At 36.0% G+C, this 17,948-nt stretch overlaps 1 protein-coding gene across 1 annotated transcript in view; it reads right to left on the bottom strand.

Moving 5' to 3' along the window:
- The window catches only part of GUCA1C (guanylate cyclase activator 1C), a 38,658-nt gene extending 26,233 nt beyond the window's left edge, over positions 1-12,425 (bottom strand). Inside the window, exon 1 of the mRNA XM_072422103.1 lies at positions 12,155-12,425. Within this exon, the coding sequence (XP_072278204.1) occupies positions 12,155-12,349 (195 nt within the window). The 5' untranslated portion in view covers positions 12,350-12,425. The remainder of the gene's footprint in view (positions 1-12,154) is intronic.
- Between the last annotated feature and the right edge of the window lie 5,523 nt (positions 12,426-17,948).

Below are 17,948 nucleotides of genomic sequence, written 5' to 3'. Positions count from 1 at the left end.
CACGTGAGACTTAAAATAATGTACCTGTACTGTGCCTCTACTTTGGAGGCAACTAACTCCACCTACTTGGACTTTGGTTTCAAAAGTTCAACGCGATTATGCTCATGGAATTACTAACTTCCACCATTCACAGTACAGAGGAGAAGTTCTGCAATACCCTATTCTACTGGTTACAATACCAAGACTCCCCCGACTATAGTGCCTATTTAGCTTAGGTAACATAAGGTGACTTTAGCTGTATGTGCTAACCTAGATGGTTTAATTAAATTTTCCTTTGACAGCTTCCACACCTAATTCCCTTTTTGCTGTTGAACTTTTTTCTATGTTGGTCCACAAATACCCACACCTCCCATATTCTCCCCTAGCCTTCCCATCCCCATTTGCCCCCCTCCCCCCTTTTTTGTGTTTAGAGTCTAATGTACAGAGACTATTTTTAACAACACTGCTGATCTAAGGCTATGTACGCACGTGCAATGGTTCTCGTCCGATAATTGGCTCAGGGCCGATATTGGACAAGAATCTGGCATGTGTACAGCGCTGATCATCCAAATGACCATCCTGGCGGATCCACGGAGGATGGACGACGAACAATCATAATGCAAGTAAAAGGGAGGGAGTGCAGCGGGGTGCCGCTCCATCGTTCTCCCCCTCCCCTCTCCATAGAGCAGAACAGTGCTGTTGCACGTGTGTATGTAGCTGTATGAAGTTACTCCTGTATTTTCTTTTGCTACACTCTGACATTGTTTACCATTGTTTCAAAATAAAAAATGTTCAAAAATACTGTACTGCCGTCATCTTAAATTCCAAAATATTGTACAGGAAATATATTTATCATCATCATCATATTTATTTATTTATATATCATATATTTATTTACTTTAATTTTACCTATTATTATGCTAATTTTTCTATATCTGTTCTTTACCACATATACAATATTTGTTATACAGGAATGAGATCCTAAAGAGAGAGATTGTTACCTAATTTATAAAGTTAGATAACTAACTGTCACCAATGATTTAATAAGTACCTACTAATCATCACCACAACAGGGGACTTTCCAAGGGCAGTGCTTCTTGGGTAAAAGTGCTTTGGGAAAAAATGCAGAACATTGACAATAAAACAATAAAAAGTAAACTTACATGCACAATTTTTTCCCATTCTTGCTTTGTCCCATTTTTGCCCAGTTTTCCCATGTTTTCATTGTAATCAAATAAAATCACAGCAATTATTTCCATTTATACACAGGCTTTTTTCCAATTAATACTAATGTCAATCAGCTATTGCTTATTAGCAATTGCAAATAACAAGAAGAAAAAGAAGCAGAATTGTCATTTCAAAACAGACTACATTGTTTACTACCAATGTGTAGTGATAGATACTCATTAAAATAAATGAATCCTGGAATAGGGATAAGTTCCTGGTGCCCACAAATAAACACTACCTATCATCCTAACGCCACCAACACACTTACTAGCAGCATAACTAGAGGTGTATAGTAAGGTTGGTGTTCGAATTTAGGTTGTCCTTATATTCGACCTGAATATGGCTGTTCGAACTCGGATAGACCCAACCCCAAAAACATGGGATTCGACGGTAAAAATTCGGGGAAAAAGTGTTTAAAAAAAAAAAAAAATAATAATTTTAAAGTAAATTTTTGACAGTTTGTGTTTTTTACCTAACTCTTTTTTTTATTTTTTTACAGGTTGTCCCTATTCATCACCTGTAGTGCCCGGAGATCATAGTGGAACTGCAGAGATAATCTGCAGTTGAGTTCCATTGTGACATCACGTGGTAAACTGAACTGGAGATTACCTCTGCAGTTTCACTACAATGTCCGGGCACTACAGGTGATGAATGGGGACTTCTCCCCATTCATCAGCTATAGTGCCCTGTATTCTTGGATAGAGAAATCGCTGTTGCCGCTCTGTGCTTCCCCATTCATCACCTGTAGTGCCCAGAGATTGTAGTGAAACTGCAGAGGTAATCTGCAGTTCAGTTCCATTGTGACATCACATGAGAAACTGAACTGCAGATTACTTCTGCAGTTCTACTTCAACGTCTGCATGGAGTTTGCAGGTTTTCCCTGTGTCTGCGTGGGTTTCCTCCGGGTAATCCGGTTTCCTCCCACATCCCAAAAACATGTAGTTAGGTTAATTGGCTTCCCCCTAAAATTGTCCTTAGACTACAATAATGACTATGGTAGGGATATTAGATTGTGAGCTCCTTTGAGGGACAGTTAATGACACAGTTAATGATGTGTTTCCTATGAGCCAATTGTAAGAAGCAAAGCCATCCAGGCCAGCATTTGTGTCAAGAATGCTATAAATATAATATATTTTGGCTCAGTCAAAGGCCATGTCTCTTTTGCTTATTTCCAGTGAAGTATAAGACCTTCCATCAAGATGATTAGTAATATGTCAAAGTAACTGTTCAGCACATCAGTATAGGGGGTTAAAGTGTTAGCTTGGATAAAGTTACCTAATTCATAGCCTTGGCGACAGTAAAAGTCAATGGTAGTTTATCTGATCTGAACAAATGGCACCCATAGGGATAAATAATATGTATTCTTCTTCAAAAACCTTCCATGCTTATAATCACAGTTAACCTAACCATTGCAAAATTTTAAAAATAAAGAATCTCAGCATAAGGTGCCATGTTAACGTATTTACCACATCAGTAAGTCACAATTTCTAGTCCATTGTCTCTGCTAAAGAAGCATAGATTACTCGACAACTTTTGAATAAATTACCTTAAAACCAGATCGCACCAACATAATATTTTGCACCCTATGATTCCCCTAAAGACTGGTTTGCATTTAAATGAGCTAAACATTCCATCACAAATTTATTTCTACCAAAATGTTCTTGTAGTTCTCAAACATTGTACCCATTCTGCAGACTTCAGACGCCCAAAGAAATTGCCCTCTGGGACATTCACATGATTTAATAGTTCATTCATAAATATTCCCTGAAGGATTCTTTTTCTCTGTCAGACATTTCCAGCTCATGTATCACAGGCCTATTATCAGCAAACATGAAAAAATGTGTATCTGGGCAAAAAACTTAAATTATTAAAAAGATTAAAAGAATGCTTCTATGTAACACCAAGCGCAGGGATGGCACTGGTCTTTCTGACATTCATATTTTCTACATATCTCCCTAGTTACTGAATTATTCCACCTACCGTGGTGCTTCAGCCAGTGGGTTGCATTGACCCCCTCCACATATATCCCTGATATGAATATGATTTCAGGTAAGAAAACTGGTATGTACTTCCATCTTACATACATACATACATACAGGGCCTCACTGTTCTTTTGACAAACAAAATACTCATGTCTCAACATACTGTTATCAGTGCAACCTTCAGCTCATGTCTTAAAGACAATTAATTTACTGGTTGAATGTGACTAGGTAACCTTTGAGCTTTAAATAAAGGATGGACAAATACTAATACCTTCTCTTTCACTTTTAATTATCCGTTTAGAGCTCTCCAAATTGTAAATATATATATATATATATATACTATATTGTAGACACTAGATTGTTCACACACTCATAATGTTGTCATCCATAATGTTTCCTCCTTTTGAATACATTACACAAACTGTTTTTTTATTGAGCTTTTCCCTGAATATTCTCCAAGACTTGAACTGACTGGTATACAGTCTTACATTTCTTACAATTAGGAATTGGGTTTTAAAATTCTAACTTACTATTGTTTTTTTTTATCCACCTGCTTCTATATAATTTATATCCAGAAACATTTGCATACTGTTGGCACTTTTCTCTATATTTTTGGCATGTTCTAAATTCAGGACATTCTGTTTAAAAAGAAAAGACATCAACTCCAAATCACTAGTCACAGTCTTGCAGATGATCCAAAAATCCTTCTACAATACGATTTTAGGAAAAATCAAATATACTTGCTCATGCATAAGTAGAAAACAATTATTTGTTGCAAGATATCCTTGCCTTCATGTGATAACGCAGGGCCATTTACCAAGCTATAGCAGTATTTTATGGAGTGAGTCACTTGACTTTCCATACCAAAAGGTATTGGGTATTTTCTTTTCTCTTAGCAGGGGGGAAGAAGAATAAAGAAATAAAGAATGTATTTAAATAGTGTGTGCTGATTAATAGTGTGCAGTTATGGTTGCTTCACACATTTAATGAAATAGTTGATGTAAATGTGCACTGCTTGTCCTGAAAACAAACTTCTTGAATACCTTGGAAAAAAAGACTTTCCTTTCTCTAACAGATGGTTTCTTATAATGCTTGTCTATGTCACTCATCCTAAATCAGATAATGTAAATTTATAAAGATAACATCATTTGTCAAGCAGGATTCTCATATTTTCCTAACATGTGATGCAAAATATGGTAACACAAGCTGCCGAACTACACTACCATTTTTGTGACAGTAGCATTATCTGATTGGTAAAAATAAAATTGTTTAAGATAGTTACCAATATGGAAGGTTCAACCAACATAAAACTATAACTAATATAACTATTGTTGAAAGCATTTACAAGCTAAAAAGCACAAATATAGTTATACGGACAATGGACTTTGTAAAGTGCTGCATAATATGTTGGCGCTATATAAATACTGGCTAATAATAATAATAATAATTTGTCATCTGTAAGACTAAATTATTAGCTGTGTGACTGTAAAGTCGTGAATTAATTACTGAGAACATGTAATCAGAATTCTGACTTTTCTCTAGCATTTCCAGTTTGTATGGGTTTACTAAGTTAATGACTCAAAAAGCATTGAAAAGTCTATCAGTATAAATGCCAGGCACATAGTATTTTCAGAGAGAGGTCAGCACAGTCTCATGATAGCTTTAAGACAGAAGAAAACCACAAAACATTTCAAATTTAAATGGGTTAAAGAAAGTAGGAATAAGACCTGGAATTTGCAAAAATCATGTTCACTGAATTCCTCTAAACATAATTCATTTTGAACAGAATTTTTAAGGACAGAATGAGGTTTTCCATGAACAGAGAACATGAGATAGTATGAGGCTTCAGAAAACAACATAATAGAGTATGATGCTCTGGGTAAATTTAAAAGTATAATGCTTCATGAGAACATGTGATAGTGGGATCTTCCATGAAAACATGATTGTGTTACCTACAAAGAACAGGCCAATAGTCTGATAACTCAGGATTCCATGGGACCCTAGGGTTACTCCAGGGCAGTGTTTCTCTAGTCAAAACTGCTCATTGGGCAAGGAATCCCAAGCAACCTCTGGAGGTACCTTGGTTGAGAAACACTGCTCTAGGGGTTGTTGAGATCCCTTGGACTTTGGCTGATGGACCTCCCACTTGATGGTGACTTTTTATTTGCATGGCTAATGCCACTTGGCACAGTTATTAGCATGACACCAAAGCTCTTTATAGCTTTCTTTAAGAGTGGGCATTCCTTCAACTGGCCACCAATGTAAGTTACATTATTCCATTAACCTTTTTTTTGTAAATTCTTTATTTAAGAACAATGCAGGACAGTAAAGAACAATAGGGAAAAGTAAAAAATAAAACCTCATCTCCAATCAAGAAAACAAAAGCAGTTGGATTGAGTTGGTATATAAAGAGGGTGAAAAAACCACAAAGTACAATTTTATATAAATATAACAAGGCTCAACTAAGAAATTACAAAAGGAAAAGAGGAGAGAAGGACTGGCGTCAGTAACTAACTGTTCACCACTGAATCAATTTTTTTAACAATCATGGGGAAGAGGGGAAGGAAGTGGGTAAAACAACATCAGGTGGGGAAAGGAGCAGAGTGAGTTTAACCTGGGAAAGTAAAACCAATTTTTTTTGGAATTGTTTAGAAGTACCCCACAAAGACGCATTATGTGTTCCATAAAAAAGATGTTGGTAATCCTGTAGAACCCGTGTGGAATGGTAAGTAGTGAAGTATTCTTTAAAGGGAGGGGGAGGCATACAAGTCTTAGCAGCAGTAATTAAATGTATGATCATTGATCTCATATAGTGTTTAAAGGTCAAGGGGGTCAAGCAAAAATGAAGTGGGAGGTCATTAGACAGCCACTCAAAAGCAAAATCAGTCAAGTTGTTGAGGTTCCTGCTTAGGAGATGACCAAAAAAATATGTGGCAGGGATTCAGAGAAAGAAAAAAGGATATTTGTTTTATGAAAAATTAGGCAAAAAATCCCAAGGGTTGGGAAAGTTCAGAATCGATAGGTAGGGAAATAGCCTCCCAAAAATTACCTGCCAGAAAGTACATGACTTGGAAACAGTTAGTTAAAAACTGGATCAGATATACTGGGGGTAAAGGCCGGATGGCTGGTAACCAGGATCAACAGCAAAAGTTTTGGAGAAAGCTGTGACTTAGTCATGCCGGTAAGTAGGCATGTCCACTAAAGTGAAAATTAGGTTCAGGGTTCCTGGGGAGGTAAAAAGGCAGCATGGTGGCTCAGGGGTTTAGCACTCTGGCCTTTGCAGCACTAGGTCCTAGGTTCAAATCTCAGCCAGGGCACTATACGCATGGAGTTTGCAGGTTCTCCCCATGTCTGCGTGGGTTTCTTCTGGGTACTCCAGTTTCCTCCCACATCCCAAAAACATGCAATTAGGTTAATTGACTACCACCCAAATTGACCTTAGACTAAAATAAAGACATATGACTATGGTAGGGACATTACATTGTAAGCCCCTTTGAGGGACAGCTAGAGACATGACTATGGAGTTTGTACAGCACTAATACTCATATTACAGCGTAATATGAAAGCCCTATATAAATACTGTGTAAAAATAATTTTTACTACAAATAATAATATAATTTAGTACTTGGTGATGTTTAATTTTTGCCAGTTCCAAGTGTAATACTATGAAAAATGTTTTCCCTAAAAGCCTGTGTTAATGTTCTAAAGTAATTTTTTAGACACTTGCTCAAAATGAAGCAATTGTTGCTATAAATAAAGAGCTTGCAAACATCAGGATAAACCTGTAGCTCAGATCTGCACTATTATGTAACTCTGTAAATTAACTGATTAGCCCACAGCAGATAATACAAACATCATAGCCTAATGCCAACAGGTATATACAGTAAGCCCTGTAAAATGTGCAAAATATTGATCTCATGTTTGTATAGTAGATTTGGTTGCATTTAGACAAAAAACTACTTAAAACCTTTATTTGATTGTCTGCAAATCGACTGCCTTATTTATTTACTTGTATTTATATAGCACTGACATATTACACAGTGCTTTACAAAGTTCATTGTTGTATCAGAATAATGTCATACGTAATATTAAACAAATAGGATAAATACAGGGAACAAACATGTGTACGCGTATGATTTTATTGTACATCTGTGTCTATTAAGATCTTTTTGGTAACATAGTAACAATTTGCAAACACATCTATATACACCTATTTTGACACTTCCAGTATGTAGAATAATTCCAATTTAGGGTGCAATGCCCTTCAATGTTATTTTCTTTCTTATGTTTCTATTCCTACAGGCCCATATTTTTGTCTTCATAATTACTGATGAATGCAACATATTACTTTCAATTGTAGGTACAGTTTATTAAAAGGAAAGACTTAATATTTTCTTTGTTTACCTACTAACACAGTACAGTATGTAAAAATTGAAAAAGTTTTTTTTTTTCCAACCAGCAACTTACACTGCCACAATACACTTATTTTACTATCCATTATTTATTCAGTTACTAAGTAAGTCAGGTTAAAAATAGACATAAGTCCATCAAGTTTAACCACTAGGGAAATAAACATATCCCAGATATAAAATCTAATGAACATAGTTGGTCCAGAAGAAGGCAAAAAAAAACCCTGGTACAATTTGCAATCGGTCATTGTTATTTTTACTTTAAAGCCTCAATACCCAGTTATATTCTGTGCTTCTAGAAAAGCATCCAGCTTTTTCCTAAAGCAATCTATAGTAGTTGCTGAAACTACTTTCTGAGGGAGCCAATTCCACATTTTCACAGACCTTACAGTGAATAATCCCTTCCTTATCCGGAGCTTAAACTTCTTTTCCTCAAGACGCAAAGAGTGCCCTCTTGTTCTTTGTAATGATCTCAAAGTGAGTAATTGGGAAGTGAGTTTTCCATATGAACCGTTTATATATTTATACAGGGTGATAGTATCCCCCCTTAAACATCTCTTCTCAAGGGAGAAAAGATTCAATTCAGCTAATCTCTCCTCATTGCTGAGCTCCTCCATTCCTTTTAATAATTTAGTTGCCCTTCTCTGCACTCTCTCCAATTCCACAATGTCCTTTTTGTGAACTGGTGAACAAAACTGGACTGCATATTCCAGGTGTGGTCTGACCAATGCTTTGTACAGGGGCAGGATTATGTCTCCATCTCTGCAGTCTATTCCTCTTTTATTACTTTGCTAGCTTTAGATATTCCAGCTTGGCATTGCATGCTGTTATTAAGTCTATGATCTACCAGAACCCCCAGATCCTTTTCTATTTCTGACTCCCCCAAATGTATTCTCCCTAGACAGTATGAAGCATGCATGTTGTTAGCTCCCAAGTGCATAATTTTACATTTATCTATTAAATGTCATTTGCCACTTGGCCGCCCAATCAAACAATACATCCAGGTCTGCTTGTAGATTATAGACATCCTGTATGGACCTAATTCCATTACATAGTTTGGTGTCATCTGCAAACACAGAAAGGGTCATTTTATTCCCAAACTCTATATCATATAAAGATATATCGTATAAAGATGTTAAACAGTAAAGGTCCCAACACTGAACCCTGGGGTACACCACTAATAACCTTAGACCATTCAGAGTATGAATCATTAATTACAACTCTCTGGATGCGATCTTTAAGCCAGTTCTCTATCCATTTACAGATTGACTTTTCCAAACCTATTGACCCTAACTTGCATTTTAACCGTCCGTGAGGTACAGTGTCAAAGCTTTAGCAAAGTCCAAGTACACTATATCAACTGCTCTTCCACTGTCTACCTGTTTACTTACTTCCTCATAAAAAGAGAGTAAATTTGTTTGAGAACTTCGGTCTTTCTTGAAGCTATGTTGACTATCACTTATAATATTATTTTCTAGCAGAAACTCCTCTTTGTGGTTCTTTATCAAACTCTCTAAGACCTTTCCAAGTATGGACGTTAAACTAACGGGTCTGTAGTTACCTGGTAATGACTTTGCTCCCTTTTTCAGGATAGAAACCACATTATGGTGTTTATTTCTCAATAGATCAAAAGACAAATCATGACTGGTTTTGTGTCACTGCAATTCAATTAGGCATAGGACAAAGAAATTCATAAACAAGCATTAACCCCTGTGAAAAGAGCATCTGTCAAAATAAATCCACAGATTTTCCTGAAAAATCAAGCTTGGTCCTACCCCTTCTTATCTGACCAGTATCTTATTAGTTACCTTAGTGTTGGGCTTTGGTTGTCAGTAGGAAGATGTGGGGCAATCTTGGCTTTTACAGGAAGGGTGTACCTAAATTCAGCCGCCTTTATCTTGCTTTGAATTGCACACATTCATGACATTCATGGCAACCTTCGTAGACCACTAAACCTTTATTAGTGGTTTTTTATGCAAACCATGTCATTCTGGTGGGCCTTTCAGGAATGATTTGTATGTTTTAGAAAAGGGAAAATCTTTTTTTTCTTGGCTAATAATATATTAACCAGAAAAAAAATATTTTAAGAGATGGAATTCACCTTCTTCATCAGATTAGGGAAGCACTAAGGTATAGCTCCTAAAAGCATTTCCTGAAATGTGTCCAAATAAGTAAAGCATTCAAGAATTCCTGTATGTAATATTGCTTCAACTGCTATACACAGTGTGACTTTTATTTTATAAAGGACAAGGAAACATTAGGCAAAAATTGTGAAGCAGCCTCTTGCTTCAAAAATGTAATCAAAAGCTTTCACCAGAAGCTAAATCACAGGTGCTCATCCATCGTTCCATAGTTGGTGCCACTAGTTTATATCACCTCGCTTAACAATACCTAATACCCTGGAGAACCATACTTATTTTCACAGCCCTCATTTATTGTAGCAAGCTTTTGTTTTGGCCATCTCTGTTCTAAATTTAACAAACGCATTAACCTTTTTGATATTAGGTACTCAAACCATGTCCATTCTAAAGTATCTATCAATAAATTTGTAAAAAATGCAATAAAATCCAGTAAACTCTATCAGTGTATATGCATTTTGTTAAATTTGCTTTTGGATTGGCCATCTAACTGATTTTTCATATTATATTTTTTTACATTATTTATTTGTGCATTAGAGACACAATCAGAATCACATGGCATAAAGAACAGTCTAATACGTATATACAGAAAGGAATTTAACAAAACCTATTATACAAAAAATGAGGAACACAATGTTACTTGTCAAGACAGAGATATAGAGGCATTATACATTAATAACCAGTACAATCTATGATGTACAAGCAAGCTTTAAGAGCAACATAGACAAATACACAAAAAACATTTCACAAGGCAGGGTCCAGGTGCCGTTTATAATCTGAGGAATTATGATATCCAGTAAAATCAAATGCGATTATTTGCCTCCATGTTGTCATGTATATTGGAAGTGAGGTCCATATGCATATTTTATTTACCCCCTGAAAATACATTACAATAGTTGGTGAGGAGGTACTTTGCTAAGTTTTTACCCAACTCTTATTATAGTGCAATAGAAAAAGGTCTGAGTCAGCTGAAAAAGGATAGTCAATAAACATCTGGGAGATTCCAAATTGCAGACTAAAATTTGCCCAGTTTACCAGGATCAAAAGATATAAGACCTGAGTTCCTGGGTCTTTCCCACAGCTCCAACAAATAGGTATTGCCAAGGGAAAAATGTAGTGTGGACATTCTGGTGTTCTGTACCATCTCAAATTTTTTTTGACACATTTTGTGATACCGGTTGCTAATGGATGCTGAATGGAAGCATATCTTGATATGCTGTGAGGAAGTAAAGTGTATACCCAAGTCCGTTTCTCTTTCATACTGTATTTTATTATGTTTTAACTACTTATTGAATTAAGGCATTGCTTGCCATTACAATCCTAGCTGTCTTTTGCTCTCTCATTCCCCCATTTGGGAAGTTTTTTGATTTAGGTAACTTTGGAATGTAAAGTAAATTAACTTTACAAGGGAATGCCATTCTTCAGTTACAGTATTTACTGCAATACAGTTATTTTTGACTAACGATGGTCAAGAACCTTATAGTCTATTTCTACAACCTAAATGAGATGTGATTTATTGTTAGGGTAAACTCTTACAATGAACAGTATTTGGTAAAGAAACTCTGCAATCATGTGGAAATATCTATGGACAACATTACACTACAGCCACAAATAGTGAGGAACAGGAGGGGTGGCAGAGCAATAATAGAGGAGCCAAGAGGAGCTGAAAATGTAAGTATTTTCTTTTTGTCAAGTCTATAAATAATTATAAAGAACATTTTTGGCTGTATTTGGGTGTTAAAGGAAGAAAATATTATCTGATGTTTTTATTTTATTAAGGGATACAGAGCTATGCATCTGCAAATAGCAAATATAATAAACATAGCCAAAATTATGTATTTTATGCTGTACTATAGGACAAGATATATTTAAGTGTTCTAGAGTCCTAAAATTTGTGGTTTTGTAATATACAAGCTTAAACTATAGCATCAAAGATAAATAAATGATGATGAGTATTACAAATGGCTCCTCACCCATCCATTGATTTTTATGTTATAAACTAATATGCAAAGTTCATATTTGTTACTGAAATTTCATCCATATGCATCAGTTTGGCTGGCTTTTTTTTCTTTTTAGCTTCCATCATATTAAATCAATGTGGTTTTGTAAACATTTTGATAATGCAGTTTTACATCCTGCTGCTTCCTAAAATACTAAAAAAAAAGTACTTTTCAACCCGAATACGAAATGCAAAGTGCAATTATGCAAGTAACTTGAATGTTCAAAGATACAGAATCAACTTTGAAATACTACAAAATAACATTGCCAACCTATCTATTTCATCCTCTAAAGCTTCAATGTAAATATCTTAAGACAATGGAAACAGTTTAAGTGACCAGAATTTGTTTGGTCAGAAACAGTTAGTCATGTACAACCGTTGCTCTTTGTATTTTTTTCTGTTATCTAAAGAACAACATACCTTGTTCATATCAAAGGTGGAAAATACTTGTTCAATGTATTTGTTTGCTTCAGGGTTCATTCCATGCAAACCAAGTAATCCTTTAAACTCATGCAAGCTCAGTTGTCCAGATGGACACTCTCTCATGAATTTTCTGTACCAGTGATGTATCTCCAGAGCATTAATATCATCTGCAGTTGATGCAGCTGTACCCATATTGCTTATAGTATGAGTGTTTGTTTTTTAAATTCCATTCCACGTTGTAGACTCATCCACTTGTCGCAGGCTTTCCCAAAACACTGCACATATTACAGTAAAGATCTTTTCTAAACCTCTTAAAGCTCGTTACAGAGAAAGACTATAAGTGTAAAAATAGAAGCCTGGACAGATTAAGTGTTTTGTCGAATGTCTGGCTGCTAAGAAGTGTTAACGTTTTAACAGTGTTTGGAAACATAAGGTGAAAAATAGTCACATGTAAACCTTTAATGTTCTGAGAGGGGATACTTTTTAAAATGTACATGGTACTTGTCAAGGTTGCATTGTTAAACTAAATTAAATCAAAAGTATTTTAGAACTGGACTAGATTTCTTGGCTGAATATAGATGGTCCACCAGGCCATGGTTACCAGTAGGGTTTACTTCATAAAAAAGTGTTGGCTGTTCACCAAACCAACATAATGTGTGAATGTGATGAGCAGTGTTGCATCTGTACAGAACTGAATTGGGGCCCCTGTGGAGGCTCCTGTTATCTGGTCCTGGGCCCTCATGCAGTGGCACACTTTCTATGTAAACCCCTAGTGGTAAAAACTCACTAGAGAGATTTAAACTTTATTGATTTAGACTCAATAGAGATTTTTACATACATCTTTGGGGATGTAAAAATCTGCATGATCACCTTTGAACTTCTCCCTGCTAATGCTAAATGGTGAATCCAGAAAAAGTAGATGCTTGGGAATTGTATACTTTGATGTCAAATCTTCTCAGTTTCTACATTTCTAGTCTACAAAAATTCACAAATGAAGATCCACAGAATTGTTAGTAACTACATGATTTTAAATGCCTTAAAATTTTTTTTAAATAACTATAGTTGATCCCTGCAGTTGGGAGTGGAATCAGTTTCCTTTACTATACTAAAAATAGTAATCAATGGATCGAGGATCCTTCTGGTCTATATATGTGTGTCTTAATGCTACAAGATACAATATGGTTATATTATTATTATATTATACACTCTCTGATCACATAGATAAAAGCCCCCCTATTACAGCTAACACCTTATGTTAACAATAACCAACTAAGAGCGCCCTATTGCTCACAGAGGCATAGGGCCCGATTTATTAAAGCTCTCAAGGATAAACTTTCATCAGTAAAGCTGGATGATCCAGCAAAACTGGAGTGGATCTGGTTCAGGATTAAAAACATTTGCTAACAAATTGCACATGACATTTAGGAAATCCATTCCAGGTTTGCTGGATCACCCAGTTTCACTGATGAAAGTGTATCTTCTCCAGTCTTGGAGAGTTTTAATTAATCAGGCCCATAGCCTCAGCAGTTGAACTCATGGTATTAGTTACACAGCAGCACAGAAAGAATGTACAAATGTTTGTAATGGTTCCAACAGTAACAATATAAACAAAGCATGCAATATTCCATTAATCTATCTGGACACTGTAGACAACTTGCTGGGTCACCTCAGATTCTAATCATCTTTTGAGTTTTCCAGCTGTAAAATGTTATTTTATGCATTTTATGAGCTTTACATGAGTCATTGAAATTCTGAACTTTGATACTTGATGTAGTTCTTGTAGGCAGGTCCACCAGGCATTAGATTGGTAGTTCAATAACAGTCTAGTTCAGGGGTAGGCAAACTCCAGCCTTTAGGCCAGATACGGCCTAGCCAGTAGTCCACTTCGGTCTAATGCCCTCTGGTTGATTAGGCCTAATTCCGGCTGGCAGGGGTCGGCAACCCGTGGCTCTGGAGCCGCATACGGCTCTTGAGCCTCCTTGTTATGTCTCCCTTCCCTATTTACCGCGGTCAGCATTAACACTTCTGCTGCCGGGGTAAGGGGACATTCCCTCTCCTCTGTATGCATTGCAGGGGAGAGGGATTTCCCTTCAGGGGCGTTCCTGGTGGGGGCAGAGCCATCAGCACGGGACTCGAGAGAGAATCCGGCCTGGTGTGCCTTCTTGACCTCTTAAAATGGCCTAGTAGCCAAAAAAGTTTGCGGACCCCTGGTCTAGTTAAACATATACAGACAAATTTCATAGTTTGATTCAGTAGCTCCTCAAATAGGATATATATGTAGCAATATACCAATTCACCTCCCCTAGTATATGTTGTGCCGCATACCCTGGTATATACAAGTATTCTCAACAAAAAGAAGCAATGGAAAAACAGGGTATTTTGAAGTGCAGCAATGTATTAGAGAGCAAAAACAAGTTGAACATGTTTACATTTCACATTAATATACATGTAGACTTTATCAATTTGTACCCACTAAGGAAGTGGGCTATATAGATATTTGTAAAAATACACTATAGGTATTTATCAAAACTAAACCATGAATAATGTGTCAGGGTTAATACATACGGTTGATATTATGGTACTCAGGCATGTATGTAATCTCCATAAAAACATATTTATCAGCAGTTATTATTAGCAATAAAATTGCATACATAACATATCAGAATAAATATTCGTTAACAATTTTCAAACAGTATGCTGATATGGATACATACAATAATTATAGTAAACTGTTTCATGATAGTGGTACATATTTCACCTTTTGAATACATTTTAAACAATGGTAATAGGGGGTAATAAGGTACTTACAGTTAGAAGCACGTGCAAGGGATGTAGAAAATAATCAATACTGCAGGTTAGTTAGATGCTAAGGATTGAAAGCATTAAGTCAATTACATTTTTTTATTTTATTTATATTGAGTAATGAAGAGGGGAGGGTATTCAGTAATTAGAAGGGGTATTAAGAGATGTATTGGGTAATAGAAGGGGCGAGTATTTGCGATGTGAGTACTAAAAGGTGATTGGTGTTTGAATATCTTAACTGTTTACTTGTGTTAGATAACTGTAAAAAGGGGTACACATATGTCGTATTTGCATGTATACAAATAGATGGTGTGTGTATATATATATATATATATATATATATATATATATATATATACATATTCAACTTGTTTTTGCTCTCTAATACATTGCTGTATTTCAAAATACCCTGTCTTTCCATTGCTTCTTTTTCTTGAGAATAGCTCAGGAAAGTACAGTTGTAAATGCAAGCATATACAATAGTTATTCTTGTTCACCAGTTGGATGTAGATAAATTTGTGGTGGTAGGTGTCATGCAAGTCCTTCTGAAAATCAGGGTTAGCCGGTCAAAAACCATCACAAACAGCTAAATTGCCCCAGAACTGCACAAAGCCTTTACAATTCGACAAACTGATTTCCCGTTATATGTAAACATATAGTATTGGCTAACCATGTGCAGATTAACTACCAATTTTGGGCTCAGTGGACCTAACTGATTTTTTTGGACTTTAACCTGATTTTTCAGTCCATAAATGATCAAATGCAGTGCACTGCAGTGCAAGTGACAATATTTTCTTATGATTATGTACCAAAATATGCTGTAAGATTAATATTACTCTTCCTTTTTTAAAGCATCATTATATTATTACTCAGTAACACCATAGAGTATCTTTATTAATGATTCAACGATAATTAACAATTCACCTAGTGATTATTTCACTAAAAGTGGTTGTTTTATCATTCTATTATACTTGACAAGTATTTAGTAGAAATGGGCTAGCTTACAAATATATTGGCTTTATATCAGGTGTCATACTCAATTTGTCTGCTAGCTGGTGTTGTCTGCCTAATTTGTCTGCTAGCTTTTCTAATACTACTGTATGTTTTTTTTTCATTTCCTATATTGAGTTACATTGTTATGGCTATGTGGACACTGACAATGAGGACGCAGTGCAGGTACAGCATCGTTATGCTACCGGTAGTAAACCTTTGTTTTGGGGGGAACACTAGTAGTAGAAGTAGTTTCAACTCACGGCAGCCCCATAGAGGATTAATAGGTGTGGCAGTGAGCAGTACAGTACCACTCCACTCACTACTGTGAAATTTGTGTATGTTAGTTCTTTAGGAACTAGCCCTGTAGTGGGAGTGAGCAAGTTGCTGCCAAAGTGAGGAGCAGCCCTGAAATGCTTGATCCAGGGGGAGGTCTGGACCTAAATGTCTCATTGAGATTGACAGCTGGTACATTTGTACCCATTATTAATTAATTGCAAACAGAAGTAGAAGTAATTATAAAATACTTAACCTACAATTTCACAAAAAAATTACTGTACAAAGTATATTCTTGAATTTAACAAGATCCTGAATTGAAGCCATTCACAAGAAAGTTGTTTTAACTACAGTGTTTCCAAAAAATGTAAAAGAAAGGAAAATGGCACAAAATAGGCACCAAATAAATCCTGTGCTTTTGGTGTATTTCAGTCTTATAGTAAAATTGCTAACTGTTTAAATTAAAACCTTATATTTACCAATTAATTTAAAGCTACAGAGAAGAAAAGTTTTTATTTGGTGTCTCAGCCAGAAAAGGAACAATTATACCAATTACTGTGAAGCCACAAAGAAGAAAGACATTTCTATTTCCTGTCTCAGACACAGAAGGAACAATTATGCCAGTCTTCTGTTGTTACTGGGCAAGAAAAAAGAGCTGTGCTTTCCTTATTATGAAAATGTATGCCCTTCATTTAATTAAATAAAGACTTATATTCTATCCTATACCTATAGTTATTCTACTTTAACTAACATGTATAGCTCCACGCAGAAAAAACATTATATTATACAAAATTTTATTGCTTTAAAAATTGTTTAAGCATGTTATGCAGAGTGAAAATGCAAGGTTTAAACAGTTTCTTCACATTTTGCACAGGTTATAAGTTTGAATAGAGTCAAACATAATAGGACACATGTTGGTCGAACATTCGTTTGTCAGTGAACTAAACAGGCATTCTTATTTTAGAACCAATTTATTAGACTTTTTGTTTATGCATAAATACTGCATACATAAAAATACTATGTTAAAAACATGCAAAGCAACTGCAAAAGAAAATGACAAAATACAGAAAATCTATACATCAGATCAGATTCCAAACTATAAAAATTATTGTCTACGGGTGATATATTTTTTAGGTTCCACTGGTAGCAGGACTTTCTCTAGTGTCAATGTTTTACAGAACCAAAGTTTTATGACCATGGTAAAGCCCCAAGGTAATATATGAATAACTGTAAGGCACAGGTCAGTACCAGTATTCACCAGATACCAGTCCCCCAATTTATAGCCACAGTCTTTGCCTATAGCAGCCCCCGCTCAGCCTCGGGAGACTGTTTTCCCCCAGGACTTGGTGCGCAAGGGATGGTGTCTGGAGATAGGCCGGCAGTTGACCCAGAGCCCACAGTACAGAGAACGTCAGGAAATCCAAAAACAAGCCGAGGTCAAAAACACAGGAGATCAGTCCACCAAGCGAAGTACAAGGGGAAAGGCAAAAACAGTCGGGGTCACAAGCAGAGGTCAGTCTAGGCAGAGTTCAACAGATAGTCAGGAATAGGCACAGGTCAGTAAAAGAGAATACTCAAAAATCACTCCGACACGGGTAAGCCCAGCAGATGCTATACCAGGCACATCTGATAGGGAGCAGAGAGGTTATAAAGCCCCAGCAGCCAATGACAGCATGAGATTGATTAGGAACCAGTCAGCTAATCAGCTGCACACAGCTCTAAT

This window comes from Pyxicephalus adspersus, chromosome 1 (genome assembly GCF_032062135.1).
Source record: "Pyxicephalus adspersus chromosome 1, UCB_Pads_2.0, whole genome shotgun sequence".
NCBI lineage: Eukaryota > Metazoa > Chordata > Amphibia > Anura > Pyxicephalidae > Pyxicephalus > Pyxicephalus adspersus.
The sequence above is the reverse complement of the archived record's forward strand: the minus strand, read 5'-3'. Positions and strand labels throughout refer to the sequence as shown.